The 18,259-nt window shown below is 31.3% G+C and overlaps 3 protein-coding genes across 4 annotated transcripts; all 3 read right to left on the bottom strand.

Annotated features, from left to right (window-relative positions):
• Positions 1-731: 731 nt before the first annotated feature.
• On the bottom strand, positions 732-2,802 carry LOC8279899. Its single transcript, XM_002532567.4, has 4 exons — positions 2,247-2,802; positions 1,987-2,071; positions 1,352-1,393; positions 732-1,210 (listed from the first exon to the last, which is right to left on the bottom strand). Exons 1-4 carry the CDS (start codon positions 2,754-2,756, stop codon positions 1,116-1,118), a joined length of 732 nt encoding a protein of 243 aa, XP_002532613.2. The 5' UTR covers positions 2,757-2,802; the 3' UTR covers positions 732-1,115.
• Positions 2,803-8,716: 5,914 nt separating this feature from the next.
• On the bottom strand, positions 8,717-12,220 carry LOC8279902 (probable LRR receptor-like serine/threonine-protein kinase At3g47570). Its single transcript, XM_025159715.2, has 2 exons — positions 10,094-12,220; positions 8,717-9,283 (listed from the first exon to the last, which is right to left on the bottom strand). The coding sequence occupies exons 1-2, from the start codon at positions 12,120-12,122 to the stop codon at positions 8,934-8,936; spliced, it is 2,379 nt and encodes a 792-aa protein (XP_025015483.2). The 5' UTR covers positions 12,123-12,220; the 3' UTR covers positions 8,717-8,933.
• Positions 12,221-16,237: 4,017 nt separating this feature from the next.
• Positions 16,238-17,613, bottom strand: LOC125370896 (receptor-like protein 43). Of its 2 annotated transcripts, none has more exons than XM_048378323.1 (2): positions 17,048-17,613; positions 16,238-16,856 (listed from the first exon to the last, which is right to left on the bottom strand). In XM_048378323.1, the coding sequence occupies exons 1-2, from the start codon at positions 17,067-17,069 to the stop codon at positions 16,306-16,308; spliced, it is 573 nt and encodes a 190-aa protein (XP_048234280.1). In that variant the 5' UTR covers positions 17,070-17,613; the 3' UTR covers positions 16,238-16,305. The 2 variants fall into 2 exon arrangements, with proteins under 2 accessions (XP_048234280.1, XP_048234279.1); XM_048378322.1 differs by having other exon boundaries at positions 17,088-17,613.
• Between the last annotated feature and the right edge of the window lie 646 nt (positions 17,614-18,259).

The following is an 18,259-nucleotide window of genomic DNA, read 5'->3' as shown; positions in this document are numbered from 1 at the left end:
CCCAACTATTAGTTGGCTAGTTATTGGAGGTATTATTAAGATACTAAAATCTGAGCTTGATTAGGACTATTTTCAGAGGCAACTTGGTACTTAAACCCGCTTAGATGACACCAACCTTACATAAGTATGTAAAAGATGACATTTCATTAATTTCATTCGTTGGTTGGAGGCCACTTCTTCCATTTTACCCAACACGGACATTGATGTTATTAATATATTTACTGATCTGAAACTGTTATAATTAGTATGCTTAGCATGTGTACTTATGTTACCCTGGTTTAAGCTTAGTACAATTAGGGGAAAGGGAAAGAGATGAACAGAAATGTAAGGCAAATACTCAACTACAAATACGTACCATTAGATTGATAATTTCACATGCAGTCAAAAAAGAATAAAATGTGAAGAAAATAAGTCGCCAAGCCCAGCGATTATACATTTCATTTCATCCTGAACTGGATAATACTTTGCAAAGGCAACGGTCTGATGAGCTTGCCGGACTGCTAAGTGCTTGTTTAATCCCCCAACAGCACAACAGTATTAAAATTCCATCAGAGAAGCTGTATTAAAATTCCAACGCATAGACAACAATAAAATTCCCGCAGAAGAGCTGAAGGGGATATGTCTGTAATTGGTTTGAAATAGAACCAACCCTAGTCACACGACTCGAATAATTACTTGTCAGGGGACAGGGAGAAGGAAGAACATGTGCGAATTATCACCAGTAAATAACCTGAGTATAAAGTTTAACTTAAATTCAACCAAACCTGAGAAGAATTCCATTTGCATACCAGAATGGCCATGTTACTGCTGCCTTAATCCATCTACTGTTTGTAGTCTTAAGATGTATACACATGGATACAATACAACACGCAAGGAAACAATGGCTTTCCCTGGTAAGGTACACTGCAGATTGAAAACAAGGAGCAAAGCCTAGGAAATGAGGATGATTATCAAATCCAGATCCTAGTAAGGAAACATCCTCATATGCTGCCAATTGAAAACAAAGGGCAGAGCCTACAAAGTCAGCATGGAGTCCAATCTTAGTTGTTAGAGAAACAAAAGACAAGCCTGTGAAACAACAATGATTTACTATGCCACCGGACAGACTGCGTGGATCATCTACTCAAGTACTGTTCCTGTCTTTGAACAGTCTCCACCAATGTTCTCCGTCTCAAAGCTTCCTTAGCTTTTAGTTGCTTGGGCACGAAATCTAACAACATTAAATAAATGAGCAATTCATCACAGAATAATAATACCAGACAAGTAACAGCTTATTCCATGCACAAAAAGTTTAGATTTAATCATTAAATGGGAAAGATGGAAGAGAGCACAAAGAAAACTTCATAAGCACCTGAAAGAAAGTCAAATCTCCTCTGCCCACTAACAACTGATGCTGAAACGAAAAAACCAAAGAAAGCATCTTAATACCATCTCAATAAAATACAGGAATACTATTTTTTGAAGTGCAGTATTATAATTCTATGCTTTTTCAGACAATGTGCAATTCCAAGGCTGGAAATCCGAAAGTTTAGGCCAAAAAATAAGATAGACAAGCAAATAATATACGAATTTTCAAGCTGCATAAAGGTTACTACAATCTTAGATGTAACACTCATATCAGGTTAGCTCATTAGAGCAGTATTTGTCTCAAGTAAATTGCAATAACAAAATAAGTCCTGGAAATCATTAATGCTTCGAACACTCATTAAAAATGTGCTACAATAAAGAATTTCGTTTTTAACAACAATTGAAAAGACCAAATGAATTTACTACCTTAAGCACTCAAGTTTGTTTTCCTAAACTTTACAATTTTACCATCATATCCCACTTTGTTAACTGATATTGTAGAAACACCAGCACTAGAAACAGGTCAAGAAAGTTGATTTAAGTTCAAAATGAGTTGTATACGACTATGCACAGCAATTACTAGAAAAAACTACATAACTAAATTAATTGGGAAAGCAAAATCATGGAAAGAGAGATTACACAGGTGCTTGTAAGCAAGAGATTCGTTTTCTTCTCTAACTGCACATTCATATGCTTCCTCACAAAATTGTTCAAGGAACATCTCCTGTAACCAAATTATAAGTAAATTCATTACAATTATCATATACCACAATTTAAAAACAAATCTAATTGCACATTAAGACATATAAGCAATGTTCGCTAAAAAAGCACAAAATCAAGAACAAAGGAAAAAGAACCTTAACCCTAACACAGCAACATATCAAGAATGAGAATTGTACCGTGGCTTTATTGACAAGAAATACAACATCTTGAGTCAATTTAGAGCCAATGTCTTCAGTCTTAATTATCCTCTTTATCCTAGCCATGGGGAAGCTACACATTGTCCCATTTTCACTTTCTCCAATATCATCTTCTTTTATTTTCCTTTTCTTGCTTTTCTCAATTTTGGGGCTTCTGTTGTTACTGCTTTGATTCTTGGGTTTGCTGTTCTTTGCTAGTTCTTTCTTGGTCACTGCTTCTTGTACTTCTTGAAGCGAATCAGAGCTTGAAAATGAGATGATTGAGTCTTCGGGCGATTCTTTAACTTTCCCACTGGGAGTCTTGTTACTATTATTCTTTTTGTCTTCCTGTTTCTTGGGTAATTTTGAAGGTGTTCTCTTGATTGGTGTTTTTCGGGTTTTTCCTGGTGACTCTTTGGCGTTCTTCTTCTTCTTCTTCTTCTCTCCTTCTTTCTTTGATATCTTGGTAGATGCCATTCTATTGTGTTTTAAAAATTGCAAATTTTCCATGGATCTGTGTTTGTTTGTTTGTTAATTCTTGCATTGATCGCTTTTGGGCTTTTTCTTGGATGCCCTGAGTTTTCGTGGGTTTAGTTGGGCTGCTTTATTTTGGGTTTCCTTTGTAAATGCCAGAAAAATATAAAATAATTATAAGAATACCTGCAAAATTCATTAACAAAATCCTGAAAAAAAGAATACTATTTATAAAAATATTCTAAAATGGTATTTTATTTATAAAATATCTAATTTAGTTTTTTTAAATGAAAAAGTTATATTAAATATACTCTTAAAAAAAGTGCTTACATTCAATATATATTTTTACAGATAATAAATCTAAAACATATTGATTTTTATAAAATAATTTTATATTTTGTTTAATTTTGTGATATGAATGATGAATAATTAAATAAATAAATCTAAAAGGTATTTTTTTAATTTAAAAATTTAGATATGTGTTGAGAATATCATATCTGAAATTTAAAATAAATTGCTACAAGATAAAAAAAAAGTATATATTCAATATATATTGATACAAAAGTATATGTCTGGTATACTTTTTAATATAAATAATAGTTTAAGGTATATATTTAATCAAAATAGTAGATATTAAGTATACGTTAGGTATTTCAATCTTTTCTAAATAAAATAAAATGTAAATTCAAAACAAAACGACGAAGGTATGCATTAGCCAAATAAAGAGGTGAAGAATGGATACTTTTGAAAACATCAAGAGATAATTTTGAAAAAATAAAAAAATAGAAGTATTTTTATAATTATTTTTTTCACAATGGATTTGAAATTTTTTTCTTATTTTTGATTGATAATTTTTAAAGTTATTTACACAAATACCTCTTTCTACAATAATAATAATAATAATTTTTATCTGCAAAAAAATCAGCTTCCAAAAATAAGCTGGCATAAAATTTATAAAAATATGCTTAAAAATAAAAATATATTCCCCTATCTAAACTTATTCTTTCCTTTTCTTTTTCTTCTTTTTCTTTTTGAAGAATCTATTTCTCAATTATTTACTTTAACTTTTTAAAAATTTTAATTTATTAAATATGGTCTTCAGATATATACTCACTCTCTTCTTCTTTCATATATTTTTTATTTTCTTATTCGTTATGTAATTTTTACGTTACTTTTATTCTACCAACCACTATCAGTGTTCATCAAGAGCCATGGATGTTACACCAATTTACATTTTTAAGCAGCATTCAAATATCTATAGTTCGTTTTAGCAAAATGTAAAATTGATTGACCAATGTTAATATGCAACATGTGCATATTTAATCATTTGTCTTAGTAATACATACATATTTAATTATTTTTCTTAGCAATTATCATCAATTCTAATTTTTCTTAATTAATAAAATATACATAATATGTGTTATATAATATTAATAGAGTTGTTAGATTAATTATGCATAAGATAGTAAAATTAGACTTTTATTAATTATTTTCAAAGAAAATTAATTTTAATTTCACTCTAAAAAATTTATTTTAATTTTAATTAAGCAATCAATTATTTTACAAAGCTAATATAAAATCAAAATCTTTTGATAGTTACTTTGTCTACTAAATGGTAATATTTTTAGGTGACTATTATCTTAACTATTTCATTTGCTGAGTAACTTTTTTTGTTAAAATAAAAAATGGGTGAGGTTTAAATATTTCCTAATAATAAGTTTTATTCACAAAGGTAGTATTACCATTTTGGTGCTTCCTAGATGAAGCTTCTGTCTTTTAGTATTATCATTTCTATGGTTTTCAGATGAAGCTTCTGTCTTTAACCATTGACCCATTGCCTTACGACATAATTGTTATTCGTACTATATTACCAATTTAATTGCTATTTGATTTATAAATGAGGAAAAGAGGATTTAATTTTCTGATTTTATTCAAATTAAATATAAAAATTCACTATCAAGCTAAGCATATTGATGCTATTTTTTGTATTTTTAGCTATTAATTATTGAACGCAGAGTTTTTTTCTTTTTTTGCCTACTAATTTATAATTTATGGTTATTAGATAGTGATTTGTAGTTCATCTAAATTATAGTGGCAGCTCAATCAGACAATCTTATCAAGTGTTAAAGTTTTAAGTTCTAACCACACCAAAAGATGTATCTGTAAATCAGTAAGACATGTTTAGTATAACAGCAAGAAGCTGATCTAATTGACTGTTAAATGGATAAAATATTTCAGCAAATGGAACGTTATACAGACGGAATATTGTTCTTACGACAAAATATACAGTAATCAATATGCAATGGAGAAGAATATGCAGCAGTAGAATATCAGAATTGGCATTCCCATGATTCCTGTCAAAGTTTTTTTGTCTCTTTCATATCCGGATTTCTCTACTTGCTGATCGCATTCTTCTGTAATGTATACCCACAAAGGTTGAGATTGCCTAAGTAGCTGTCATTTGAAAAGCTGTCAAGTTGAGTCCTACGTCGTATTGGGCCAGAGAGATTGTTGAAAGAAACATTGAACAACGTAAGGAAGGTTAAGTAACTGAGATAGGTGGGCAACGTGCCGGAGAACCTGTTTCAGGAAAGATCTAAGCTCTCCAATACACTTGAGTTAGCAAGAGATGACCGACTTTGACCAGCGTGGAGGTTACTAGACATGTTCAAGATTTGAATCGCTCTCAGCTGCATCATTTGAATGGGAATTGTTCCTGTCAATTTGTTCAACGGAAGACCTACTGCAAACAAGAAGGGGAGCACTTGCGAATACTCAACTAACCGTTGCTTGCTGATGAGATCAATGGAAACCCAACTGTGTAATTCGAAATCTTGACTAGAAATAGGATATCCTTCCGTCATTGAAGTAATATTGTTGAGGCATGTGGGAATTTCACCTGAGAAATTATTTTCTGAGAGATCTAAAACATGCAAGTGTTTCCATTGACACACCTGCAATGGGATACTCCCCTTTAAATTGGTTTCCTTTCAGACTCAACACCCTTAATTCAGGAAGGACAGGAAAGCTTGTTGAAATATCACCTGAAAATTCATTTTGTTGAATGCTAAGAACTTGCAGATACAAACATTTTGACAGACTGTCCGGAATTGGTCCTGCAAAGTCATTTCTGTCGAGATAAAGCCATCTTAGGTTAGGCAAACTGAAATTCTTCACAAGTACTTCACCATCCAAGTTATTTCTGGATTACTTCAGAAGTTGAAGATGTGTCGTATTAGTGAATATGCCATGTGGTATCCCTCCTTGCAAGATAATTGCTTGATAAGTCGAGATATTGAAGTTGCCTAATTTCAGCCAAAGACTGTGGGACGTGCTGGTGACATATTTTTGGAGGCATTTAGACGGCATAATTCAGGGAAAAGAAGATTGATGTCTGCAGGAAGTTGCCCATATAGAACATTGTCAGAGATGTCTAGCGTAACTAGCTGTGAGCTAGTATTTCCTTTGCTTCTTGGAAATGGACCACTCAAATTGTTGGTTCTTATCCACAATTCTGAAGTCAGATTGTAGAGGAGCCAAGAAGGGAAGATCCCAACGAGCGAATTATATGGCAAATCTAAGACTCCAAATGGAACTGTGTGGATAAGAAGTTTGGAATATTTCTGCCACTTCTTTTGTTTAGGTTACAGCCACCTAGTTTAAGTTTCTTTAGGCTAAAAGATGGAGACCGTGTTGGTGATTCAGTTTCAATTTCTAGATTAGGATGGAACGAGATGTCAAGGTAACTGAGTTTCGATAAAATAGCAAAAGTGAAAAATGGAATAACATCTTTGAAGTGATTATGTGAGATTACAAAATACTCAATATTTGTCAGGTTGTGAAATAGCAAGGAAGGAAATGTTCCATTGAAAAGATTATCAGACAGAAATAGATGTTTGAGAGAAGTCATATTACTTAAGCATGAATTGAAATATCCTTCCAGTTTGTTGCCAGAAAGCCTCAGCTCAGTGAAGGATTGACTTTCACATATGCATTTTGGAATGTCACCTTGTAGATTATTTCTTGACAAGTCTAAGTAGAAAAGACTAGGCATATTTATCCAGTAGAGACTGGAACCGTTGGCAATCCTATTGTCGTGGAGATCCAACTTCTGAAGGTGCTCGAGTTTGTGCAGGGCTGCAGAGTATTATTTGCAGAGCATGTGTTAAAAATGTGATTATCATATCCTAAATCTGAAAGCAGCAATAAGGCAACCACTTTATGATCAGTTGGTTAGTGCTACAACAAACAAGTAGGTAGCCCAAGTCAACTGCCAATTTCAGATCAAATGCCAATTTTTCCTGATTTAGGTGCACTCCTTTTAAGAGTAAACCATTTCAGTGGACACATTCCAAGTCAACTATGTCAAATGAAAAGGTTGCAGTTCTTGGATCTCTCCCATAATGAACTCTCAAGGTCCATCCCTTCTTGTTTGAAAAACAACTTATTTTGGACACAGAAGTCGCAATCAGGTTTTAATTGGGTACCAATTGATTTTACCACCAAAGGGAATTCATATTCTTACCAGGGAATTCATATTCTTAGCAAGGAATTCGACTTACTTTAATGACTGTTGATCTTTTAGCTAACGAAATTGACAGGCACAATTCTAGACCAACTCGGTGAATTGAAAGAACTTCGTTCTTTAAACTTTTCCAGTAATCTTTTAATAGGCCATTTTCCAACATCCTTCATAAATCTTGAGAACTTGAAAGCCTGGATCTTTCACACAAACAGGGCAAATTCCTCAGGAATTTAGCCGGATGAGTTCTCTTTCAACTATTACCGTAGCATACAATGATCTTTTAGGCAGGATACCATTTGATGAGCAGTTTTCTACGTTATCTAGGAGTAGCTACATTGGCAATCCAAATCTTTGTGGAGAACCGTTGAAGAAAGAATGCTCAGAAAATGAAGAAGAAAACAATTTAAAGGAGGAGGAGGAGGAGGAGGACAATCAAGTCATTGATGAACCTATTTTCTTTTATGCCTTTGTCTTTGTTTCTTATGCTTTAGGATTTTGGAGTGTCCTTCTTCCTCTATGCATTAGCAGGAATTGCAGGAGAAGATATTATGGTGCCATAGATGGATGGATACTGTAATGAGATGTTCTAAAGATTATTGCGTATTAAATGTCCTTACAGTGTAATAATCCAAATCCGAATTCTGGTTTTTGTGGGTGTTTTCTTGTTTGCTTTTTCTGTGCATTTACGTCTTCTTTTTTTATTTCTTCTATTGGCGGAGGCCATTATTGGGAGCTGCAAGTTTTTACATTTAAGAATGCCAGAGCATTTTTTATCTATATAACTTAGACAAAGATGTTTTATCACTTAAGTTTCCTTTTCTACTCTTTTATCTTAGCTTAAGTGAATAGAAGTTTCAATTTTAATGTTCTGGTGATTTTAGTTCGTTAATATATATAAGCTTTTTAAGTTTTAGATCTTAGAAATTAAATTAAAATCATAATTGATAGTTCAGTGTCATATAACAATTTGAAAAAAAATTAAAAATTTTGGATACTATTTAAAGAAAATCACTTTTAATTTTACTTTCTCTCCTCTTTATCACCGTCTTCATTATTTCTCACTAATTCTTGAAGATGTATTACAAATCAACGAGGAACAACAAAGATGGCAGAAGAGAGAATTGGTAACAGTTAGCCTATCGTAGCATCTGATACGGAAGATATTATCTTCTCCGGCATGCACATTGGCACATAAGTAAATTAGTTAATCTGAAGTTTAGGTACTAAAACAAAACGATTATAGGTATTAATACCAATTAAAGAAAATGACAAACTTGGACACCGACAGAGCTATTTACTTCTAATTTCTTAGTTCTTGCCTTTTCTGCATTAACAAAAAAAGTTAATTTCCATACGATGCCTATTATGATCATACTCGCAGTAGTCTTACCACCACCACTTATATTATGAGTACCTGATAGCATTTTTCAGAACCACATCCACCATTTAAATTAAAATCATAAGTGAGATCTGGTCAACCTGAATTTGATTGTATTAGGGAATAAATATCATAATTGTTTCAATACATAAAATTTCATTACCTGACAATCCTGAAATACTCATCTAAATAATGGTAATCAACACTAAAATTCCAGTTATTGAGACTGGCTTTGTCTTGTTGAGACACTTCCATTTATGCTGTTGAAAATCCAAACATGGCTACTACACCACTTTGGTCTTACTTTAGCTTAATTAATACCCTTTAGAAATTTCACTTTGATGTGATTGAGAGTGCTGAGAACATCTCTAATATTTGGCCTTTCCTCAGGTAAATCTGCAGAGCACTGAAGGGCTAGTTGCATCATAGATATTATGCAATCCTTTTTAGCAGAAAGATGTTCATCCTCAATTCTTAGCAAATTGGGGTCTGCAATTTGAGTTACTCCACCAGCTAATGACTCTTGAACCCATTGCTTCATGTTCATTTCCTCATTAAACATATCATCTGTGGGCTTTCTGCTAGTGAAGGTCTCTATCATCAAAATCCCAAAGCTATACACATCGCCTCCGGTTGAAACAACTCCTTCTGATCCATATTCTACATTTGAATCTCGTTTAGTTATTAAAATAGTGATGAATAAAAAAAGCCTAGCATTATATTATATTTTACATAGAAATTGGCATGTAAGACTTTGAATTTTTGTTTGAATCCATGACAGTATTAAATCTTTCATAATGTTTAAGTCATTATATGGTATAATTTATTTCTTTGATTCATTAGAAACTCGATATGGGTCGTAGATTATTATATGGGACAGTCATTCTTTCGGACTCATCGTATAGATGATAATTTATTTAATGCAAAAATACAAAGACTTGACCTATTATCTTCGACCGCAAATACTCTTTACATTTAGGATAGGTCTCATTAATTCTGACACAACTTATTTATTTGACTATTTCTCAAATAAAACAATTACCTATAAATTTTAAGATAATTTTTGAAATAGCTAGAACTAGCCCTAAAATTTTCATATTTCCTTATTTTGATTCCTTTTATTTTTACGGAAAAACTCATTCTTATTCTAGTCTAATTTAACCCTAAACTTATTTCAGTTAATATATTGAATTTTGTAAAAAAATTACTTTATTTAATTTAATAAAAAATATATGCACGAGTTAAAAAGATATTCTTAATACAGGTGCAACACTCATATTAATAGATTAATATTATATATTTTACACGCTCATCTATAGCACTCTTGAATACTCTTCTTGATATATTGGAATACTCTCTCTAATACTTGAAAGTTTTCTTAAAGTTATATTTTATTCCCTCACAGGCCAACTTAATAGTAAAATAAAAGAAGATAAAGATAAAGTTCAAGGAATAAACTAGAAACATTACCTGGTGCCATGTAGCCAACAGTAGCTAGTGTGATGGTCCGTATGAAAGAGCGCTCATCACCAAGGAGTTTTGCAATGCCAAAATCAGTTACATGAGCAGCCATATTTTCATCTAATAGGATATTGTTGGGCTTTAAATCACAGTGAACTATTGGTGTTGTATAACCATGATGAAGGTATTCTACTGCTGATGCAACATCAAGCATTATGTTCAACCTCTGTAGGAATTCTAAGAAATGGTTTGGAGAATACAGCCATTTTTCAAGGCTATGATTAGGCATGAACTCAAGAACTAAGGCTTTAAATTCGATGTTAACGCTACTGCAACTTGTTATTATCTTGACGAGATTTCGATGCCGAATCATGCGCAATACTTCAGACTCTACATCGAAACTCTTGAATGCTCCCTCTGCCTGTAAATTGAAGACTTTTACTGCAACACTCCTCCCATCTGAAAAAATCCCTTTGTATACTGACCCAAAACTTCCTTTACCAAGCAAGTTTATCTCGTTAAATTTATCTGTTGCCTGTTCAAGCTCTCGATATGAAATTCTTTCCAATGTTGCTAAAGGTAACAATCCTTCAGTTGTCCGCCTGTTCCTTTTGCGAGACCTGATAAAGATAATGACAACAGCTGCCACTGCCAAAATTGTTAATCCTGTCGCCATCAAACCATACCTCAATGCAAGTTTACTACCTGCCTTTGATCCTTGATCAGTTCTAGTTTTACAGGGCTGAACTTGAAATTTAGCTGCACCACAGAATCCTTTGTTCCCCATAAATGACTGAGCTGATAAATTTGTAAAACCTCCTCCATTTGGTATCTCTCCTTGTAATTCATTGAAAGACACATTGAAATATGTGAGATACCGGAGTATCTCCAAGTACTTAGGAATTTCTCCAGAAAGAGTATTGTTAGATAAATCCAAGAACTGCAGGCTTATGGCATCGCCAAATGATTGAGGGATAGAGCCTTCGAATCTATTGTCAGCTAAAGAAAGGGACGATAGATCCTTAAGGCTTCCAAGGCTAGGTGGGATCTGACCTGATAATTGATTCCCTGATAAATCAATAATTGTCGCAACTTTCAAATTGCCAATATCTACTGCGAGAGCCCCACTTAAAGAATTGAATGATAAGTTTACGATCAGGATATTTTCAAGCCTCCACAAAGTTGAAGGTATTGTGGAATTAAATTTGTTCATTTGCATGGAAAGATTCCTTAGAGAATCGACATTGCCTAGGCATGAAGGAATTGATCCAGAAAGCGTATTTACCCCTAAAGATAAAATAGCCAAACTCTGTAAATCACATAACTCAGGGGGGAAAACCCCTTCTAATTTATTATGGTCAAGTAATAGAGCTTGGAGCTTCCTTAATTTTCCAATTGTGGCAGGAATTGTTCCTCTCAAGTCATTTTCATATAAACTTAGCAATGTTAAGTTGCTTAAGTTGCCGATTTCTATAGGAATGGTGCCTGTAATTCCACAGCGATAAGCCGATAACACTTCGAGAGAGGAAGATAAATTACCAACAGAAATTGGAAGAGTGCCATTCAATGGATTGTCGTGCAGATATAAAATTCTCAAATCTTTGCACTTTGTTAAAGAATTGAATAAGCTCAATCCTGAAGATAAAGATTTGATGGTCAGATGATTTCCCCACAAGTAGAGATATTGTAGGCTTCTTAAATTACCAAGCTCGTCAGGAATATGGCCAAAGAATGAATTCGATGGCAAGGCTATTAGTGTGAGCTCCGAAGCATTAGAGAGAGAAATAGGAATGGGACCAGTAAAGTTATTTCCTCCAAGAAAAAGCCGTCTAAGATTCGGAAGGAGGAGACCTAAGCTCGATGGAAGATGGCCTGATAGCTGATTAGAAGATAAGGAGATTACCATCATTTTTGAAGCATTATAAATTCCAGAGGGAACGACTCCAGCAAGACGGTTAACTCCAAGATTTATTAATTCTAGGTTAGCAAGATTACCGATCTCATCAGGAATTACACCTGTCATAATATCAGTCACCATTTGTTAATAGTGTCAGCATATCTCAACCCTTGCCCAATATAAAATTTAAACGGATTACAAGTATATAACACGTGTGACACGTTTACTTAATTGGACAACACGACACGACACTTATAACATATTTACTTAAATAGTAAGTAAATTAATTATGGTAATATATATAACACAATAGGATAACACATTTATTTAAATAGTAACTAAAATATTGTAATAAGTTTGTAGGTCAACTCAATATATGACACGCTTTAAGTCATGTCATAAATGGATCAATCCGTTTCTACCCGCCAAGGTTTAAGCCTAATACACTATTTTTATTTGTTAAACGAATCAATCCATTTTGACATTTTTATTTTCGGTACTAAGTGTCAACCCCCCAAACTAAAGATTGATTATTGAGAGAGTTTCAACTTAATAATAATATTTTTTTTCTTTATTAATAGACAATTAATAAAAGAAATTTTATTATTAAAAAACAATTTTTTAATTGAACATATTCCATTGTTTTATTTATGTTTCTTTATTTATTTTTCATAACATTAGAAAAAGAAAATCTATGCATACGCTCAAGCACAAATTTCATGCGGGAAAGAGTTGCAGATTTAAGATATCAAACCTGTCAAGCCATTATCCAACAGATCAAGAACTTTTAGGTGGGTCAAGTTTCCTATGGCCGAAGGTATAGGACCAACTAAACCACTTTTTGCCAGTCCCAATAACTCCATGTGGAAAATGTTCCCTATGGATGTTGGAATCTCAGCACCTATAATGTCAAAGTATACGCTAAAAATTATTATTTTTTTCAATCACAAGAATAGCAGTTTAATTATGAGATGGATAAGGAATAGGAATGTGAATCAAACCCAACCAATTTGTCAGCTCTTCATTGACTTAAATATATTTAGGATCGACTTTAAGAAGCTTCTTAGCCTAAATAAACTTTTACTATTTTATTTAGGCTTAATCACCAATAAATTTTGTATTTTAAATTATTTTTAAATTTGTCATGTAACTTTTAAATTTTTTAAAAAAATTCTAATAACATATTTTGATATTAGTTTTAATTTAACTTCTGACAAAGTAATTAACCGAAATTTATTACCGTGACTATAATTTGACAATATTAATAGTAAGAAAAAGGGTTGAACCAGTATTGAAAGCATTGATTCATTTCATAAAATTGATGTTATTTAAATAAATAAATAGAATATTCGATATCATATATTTTTTTAATATTTTATCCATCAAAATTAATTATCTAGTTCTTATTCGTATTTTTTTTCTCTTTTTTTTTTATTTGTTACAATGACAGTAAGTATTTCAAGAATTTCAAATATGAATAGTAAATTTCTTTTTTCTAAAATGTCTACTGATGAGTTAGCAACTCTAGTGTTAACTAATTATCATTGAGATTATAGCCACGTTAATAAATCTTGGATGATAACTTTGCCGAAGGTTAAAAGCAAAAGGAATACTAAAATACATTATTAATATTAAAAAAATAAAAACTAGATGCAAAATATGAAAATAAGTATATAAAATATGTGATTTCTTTGATAATTAAACTTTTTATTTATTGTATTAAATCTGTTTACAATTAATTCAGTTTGACATAACTTAGCTTCACGGATTATTGAGAACCATAATTTTTAAGGCTTATAATAATTATATCCAATAATTTAACTATTAAAAAATGTTGAGAAACTTTTATCTTCGTTATTAATTATCAGCTAATACATTATGTGGGATCTAGCTAGCTTAAGTGGTAAGTGTGTTTGTTTTTAAGAGTGAGAAATTTTAGGTTTAAGTTCTTTATTCCATAATAAGTAAGTTTTCACTTTTATAATGAATATAAAAGAATGTCTACTTTCTATTGTCGAGTCCATAGCTCATCAAGTCTCCTACGAATAAAGAAAAATTATCAACTATCTTTAAGGCTAAATATGGAATTTAGAGATCCCAGACTGCACTAAAAAAAACTAAACTAAGAGTATTTAGAACCGAAAATTAATATTTGTTGACCATTTGATTTTCTCTAAAAAGAATTGTACTTGAATTATTTTTTGGTATGGTTCTTGATTTCATTAATTATTCATACAAAAAACTGTATCGAACTATCTTGTACTCTACCGAGATGAACTAGAGCTGGTTTCAATATATATATGTGTATATATATACATATATATGTGTATATATATACATAAAAGTCTAAGTCTGACTAATTAAGTCCAAACTTATAATTTAGATGTAAAAAGACCTAATAAATTAAGCAATTATAGTCTAATAAAATTATAAATTCATTGGCAATATATGTATATATATATACACATATGTATATATATATACACATATATATATATATATATAAGTCTAAGTCTAACTAATTAAGTCCAAACTTATAATTTAGATGTAAAAAGACCTAAAAAAACTAAACTAAGAGTATTTAGAACCGAAAATTAATATTTGTTGACCATTTGATTTTCTCTAAAAAGAATTGTACTTGAATTATTTTTTGGTATGGTTCTTGATTTCATTAATTATTCATACAAAAAACTGTATCGAACTATCTTGTACTCTACCGAGATGAACTAAAGCTGGTTTCAATATATATATATGTATGTATATATATATATATATATATACATATATATATGTGTATATATATACATAAAAGTCTAAGTCTAACTAATTAAGTCCAAACTTATAATTTAGATGTAAAAAGACCTAATAAATTAAGCAATTATAGTCTAATAAAATTATAAATTCATTGGCAATATATGTATATATATACATATGTAATATATATACATATGTGTATATACACATATGTATATATACATATATGTATATATATATACACATATGTATATATATATATATACATATACACATATGTATATATATATATATATATACATATGTGTATATACACATATGTATATATATATATATACATATGTGTATATATACATATGTATATGTATATATACTTCTTTTTGATCGAGGGGAGACAAATTATGAACAAATCAAATAAAAAAGAAGAGGAAACATAATCTAATTTTTTTTTACATACTTTTTTATATATACATATGTGTATATATACATATGTATATATATATATATAAGTCTAAGTCTAACTAATTAAGTCCAAACTTATAATTTAGATGTAAAAAGACCTAATAAATTAAGCAATTATAGTCTAATAAAATTATAAATTCATTGGCCCAAACATGACAAATCTAAAATTACAAACTCTAAGTATAAATTCTAGTTTTTTTAATATTCATTTCTATTAAAAGTAATCAAGTAATATATTATTTTGCTACGTAGTACTCAAAAGAAGTATGTAATATGTAATTTTACTAACTTCTATTTTTTCTATATTTGATTTAATCTTTTGATATACTTTTAAGCTTATTTGAAATGGTTTAAGCTCATATAATATGATATTTTATGAAAAAAAATTCTTTGAATCTCTATTTTGTATTATTCTGTATTGAACTATTATGTTAAATCCAAATCTTCGAACCGAATTATTCTGAAAAAATGAAACGGTTCATATGATGAAAATTTTTAATGTTACGGTATGGTTTGAAAAATTTTCAAATCTTTGAATTCTTCCAAACCATGATTGCCCTTAGCTATCACTAATAATTAAAGAATTCAGGAAATAAATAATTTTTCATTTTTCAGCATAAAATTGTAAGATTTGTTCAATGGAAAAATGTTTAGCTAGAAAGATGAGGCAACTTCAGGATAATGATATAAATATAAATGGTTACTAAACTTTGCACTTAGTTTTATTTTAGTCACAAAACTTTAATTTGTTTCCTTTTAGTTAGCAAAGGGCTCGGCCGCTGCGCCCGGAACAGAAGAGTTCTCTTCCTTAGGAGGGACCATTTGCATGGACAATGAGATTCAATTTTAATTCTATTTCAATTTAATTACTTTGCAAATAAAAGATTGACACGTGGCAAAATGAATCAATAAGAAAAGAATAATTAAAAAAGAAAAATGTGACATGTTAATTGTTTATTGGCAATGTGACTAAATTGCAACTAAAATTAAATTGAATGATTGAAATGAAACAAATAAGAATTTTGTAATCAAAATGAAACTAAGTAAAAAATTAAGTAACCATTCATATTATTATCCCGACAACTTCTATATTCTTGCCTATATATTTTCAACATGTAAAAGAATAAGAGCAAAAGCGAAACCTACCGCTGAAGTTGTTGCTAGCAAGATGTAAGACTTGAAGCATGGTCAAATTCCCAATATCCTTGTGTATTCTTCCTTCAAAATGATTGTTAGACAAAGATAGAATCTTTAATCGCTTGCATCCGATCAAAGTGGAAGGAATTGGACCATAAAATAGGTTGGAATGTAAATACAACTTTTCCAAATTAGAAAATTGGGTAAACATATTTGGCGGGAGGAGACCTATTAGGTTATTGGTCCCAAAATCAAGCATCAGAAGTGAAGACATGGTGTTGTTAACTAAGATGGCTGGCATGGCACCTGAAAACCTGTTATTGCTAAAATCAATTTGCTCAAGTGAAGAAATATTGAAAATACTAGAGGGTATGGAATCTGAAAATTCATTTTTCTCCAAAGACAAAAGTCTCAGGCTATAGAGATTTCCGATTGCTTCTGGAATATAACCTTGTAGATTATTAGAAGACAAATAAAAAATACTGAGTTTTGAAAGGTTGAATAACGATGTGGGGATAACACCTGTAAGAAATAGAGTCCACAATTAGCAAAAGTAATGATGTTTTAAGTAAGGCAAATAAATTAAGATAAGACTGTCTTGGTTATCACTTTTGGTTCAATTCAATTCTCAGCAAGAAAGTAATTTTTGAATGTAGCAATATAGCATGGTAACGTAGATGGAGATGTTAGTCCGCATGAAGTTTTGTGCTCACCTATGTATAAAACTGCAAACATATTTAGGCACCCGAATACCTGTAAAGTTGTTAGAACTTAGATTCAATAGTTGAAGATGAGTGAAAGCCCCTATCCATGATGGGATCTCACTGCTGAAGGAGTTGGTTGAGAACGTGAAGGTTTTCATCCTGCGTAATTTGGAAAGCTCATTGGCAGAGACCCATGAAAACTGTTATTGTTGAAATTGATGAATACTAGGAATGACAGGTTTCCTAGATGAGGAGGAATTGTCCCTGCGAGGCCCATGTGAGAAAGATTTAAAGCTGTAACTCTGTTATGGCGAGCTCCACAAGTCACGCCTATCCAGGTACATACAGAGGTAGCAGTAGACCAATTTGTTGTCAATAGGCTATTAGGATCACCAACGATACGAACTTTGAGGGCAAGAAGAGCATCTTGATCAGTGCTGATGTTTGTTACCCCATCGACTAGGCTTGTGAAGAAACTGTAGAATAACATCATCATGGAAAGAGTTAAATAGTACTGAGCCTTGGTCTTCCCCATGACGGTATGAAGCTTTGATTCAGAGAAAATGGCAGTGGGATTTTTGTAGCAATCAAATTGGCTGTATATAGATACATCAAAGATACAAATTCTTAGATTCGTGAAAGTCAAAAACAACTAAGAGATACAAAATCATATTTGATTAAGTCACTCCACGTCATGAATTTTCTTGATTGGTACAAACTACCTAACCATAAATTCTTTAATTATGCAGTATTAGTTCTTAAGCCGGCAGCCTAAATATATATATTTAAAATTAATTTAGAATGTGTCCCATAGAATTTTTACATATTTCATCAAGAGTTTTTAATACAGTTGCATATCTAAAATTAAAACTCGAGATTTTAATTAAACTAGAAGAGACCATTATCGTCTCATCTATAGGTTCTTAATAGCAAACAATTATTTTAATTATATATATAATCCATTTAAGTTGGAGTTTATATTCTCCATTTTATGTTTGACTTTATTATATAATATACGCTGCGTATCAAACATCTAGGCACCATAATCAACGCCTTCTTTTGCCAAGTGCCATGTATCTCTTTCCAGTTGCTAACATAACACAAACTCGACCAAGTTGGGGCTAACGGTTAACGATAAAAGTGTATCGAAACGGGTATTAAAGTTGAAGCTAAGCTCTCTTCCTTAACAGTTGTAATTAATAGAAGTTTAATGAAAGGGTC

This window comes from Ricinus communis, chromosome 8 (genome assembly GCF_019578655.1).
Source record: "Ricinus communis isolate WT05 ecotype wild-type chromosome 8, ASM1957865v1, whole genome shotgun sequence".
Classification (NCBI taxonomy): domain Eukaryota; kingdom Viridiplantae; phylum Streptophyta; class Magnoliopsida; order Malpighiales; family Euphorbiaceae; genus Ricinus; species Ricinus communis.
The sequence above is the reverse complement of the archived record's forward strand: the minus strand, read 5'-3'. Positions and strand labels throughout refer to the sequence as shown.

Excerpts from the sequence above, each read along its gene's own strand:
- LOC8279902 (XM_025159715.2), bottom strand. The coding sequence starts at position 12,122 with ATGGTGACTGATATTATGACAGGTGTAATTCCTGATGAGATCGGTAAT. Across the intron at positions 9,284-10,093 it reads TGTTGGCTACATGGCACCAG|AATATGGATCAGAAGGAGTT; the intron begins GTAATGTTTCTA and ends ATTCAAATGTAG.
- LOC125370896 (XM_048378322.1), bottom strand. The coding sequence starts at position 17,196 with ATGAAAACCTTCACGTTCTCAACCAACTCCTTCAGCAGTGAGATCCCA. Across the intron at positions 16,857-17,087 it reads AAGTTCTAACAACTTTACAG|GTGTTATCCCCACATCGTTA; the intron begins GTATTCGGGTGC and ends TATTTCTTACAG.
- LOC8279899 (XM_002532567.4), bottom strand. The coding sequence starts at position 2,756 with ATGGAAAATTTGCAATTTTTAAAACACAATAGAATGGCATCTACCAAG. Across the intron at positions 2,072-2,246 it reads TTCTTGTCAATAAAGCCACG|GAGATGTTCCTTGAACAATT; the intron begins GTACAATTCTCA and ends ATTTGGTTACAG. Across the intron at positions 1,394-1,986 it reads TCTTGCTTACAAGCACCTGT|CATCAGTTGTTAGTGGGCAG; the intron begins GTAATCTCTCTT and ends TTTTCGTTTCAG.